The sequence below is a fragment of the Aphanomyces invadans genome (assembly GCF_000520115.1).
Source record: "Aphanomyces invadans strain NJM9701 unplaced genomic scaffold supercont1.229, whole genome shotgun sequence".
NCBI classification, from domain to species: domain Eukaryota; phylum Oomycota; class Saprolegniomycetes; order Saprolegniales; family Verrucalvaceae; genus Aphanomyces; species Aphanomyces invadans.
This window is the reverse complement of record NW_008580374.1, coordinates 1-792: the sequence shown is the minus strand read 5'-3', so window position 1 is coordinate 792 and position 792 is coordinate 1. Positions and strand designations below refer to the sequence as shown.

Below are 792 nucleotides of genomic sequence, written 5' to 3'. Positions count from 1 at the left end.
AAAGGATAGCATAACACTCTTAACTCACTTTTCGATTTGCCTCCTTGGATCAAAGTCGCTTGTTCACGATTGCCGCTGCCCTTCCTCGACCGCCCTATCGAAACAAGATCATTCAACAGGTTATGAGCCCAACCACAAGGCACTAACAAGGAGGAATACCATGATGGCCAAGTCGACGTCCATCAAGCAGGGCCTTTCAAAATATAATCTTTTACTTATCTTTCACATGGAGGAATAAAATAGATTATGTCTTTTTGCAAAGCAAAAAGATAAATAATCTAGATTATCCTGGATATCCTACTCAGTTTCAGTGTCTCCGTTCATTGCCACAACAACGTCATTCACACCCCAGAGGTCCATGTTGAAGTACAACAGCATTTGGGCTTCAAAGTTTTGAGGCAACATGCTTTTGCGGCAGTCGGTCTGGGCAAACTTGGCTGACGAAAAGAATCGTTCACAAAGGTTTGACGTTGGGCACAAGAATCGGCAATCAATGTACAAAGATTCGCCAGTCTTCCGTCGCTTCTTCGCGCGTTCGACCAGCGACAAAGCAGCTGAGCTTGTAGTTGGATCGCCGCAGCACGGACGCAGCAATGGCACCACGCACTTCTTCTCGGCAGCTGTTAACGTCGCTTCCTTGCCAGCCAAAATCTTCACCACGCCAGCTTCGAAATTGGGACTTTTGACGTTCTTGGCATCGAAACTCAAACGGCTCGTCATACATTCGTGATCTTCAAGCACAGTGTCGAACAAATCTCGACCAGGAAGGCTTTCGCATCATTCATCCTTTTG

General features: G+C 46.3%; 1 protein-coding gene across 1 annotated transcript; it reads right to left on the bottom strand.

Annotated features, from left to right (window-relative positions):
* Positions 1-297: 297 nt before the first annotated feature.
* H310_15220 (hypothetical protein) lies at positions 298-720 on the bottom strand (the record flags this gene model as incomplete). The annotated part of the gene is made up of 1 exon (XM_008883208.1): positions 298-720. One exon carries the CDS (start codon positions 718-720, stop codon positions 298-300), a length of 423 nt encoding a protein of 140 aa, XP_008881430.1.
* Between the last annotated feature and the right edge of the window lie 72 nt (positions 721-792).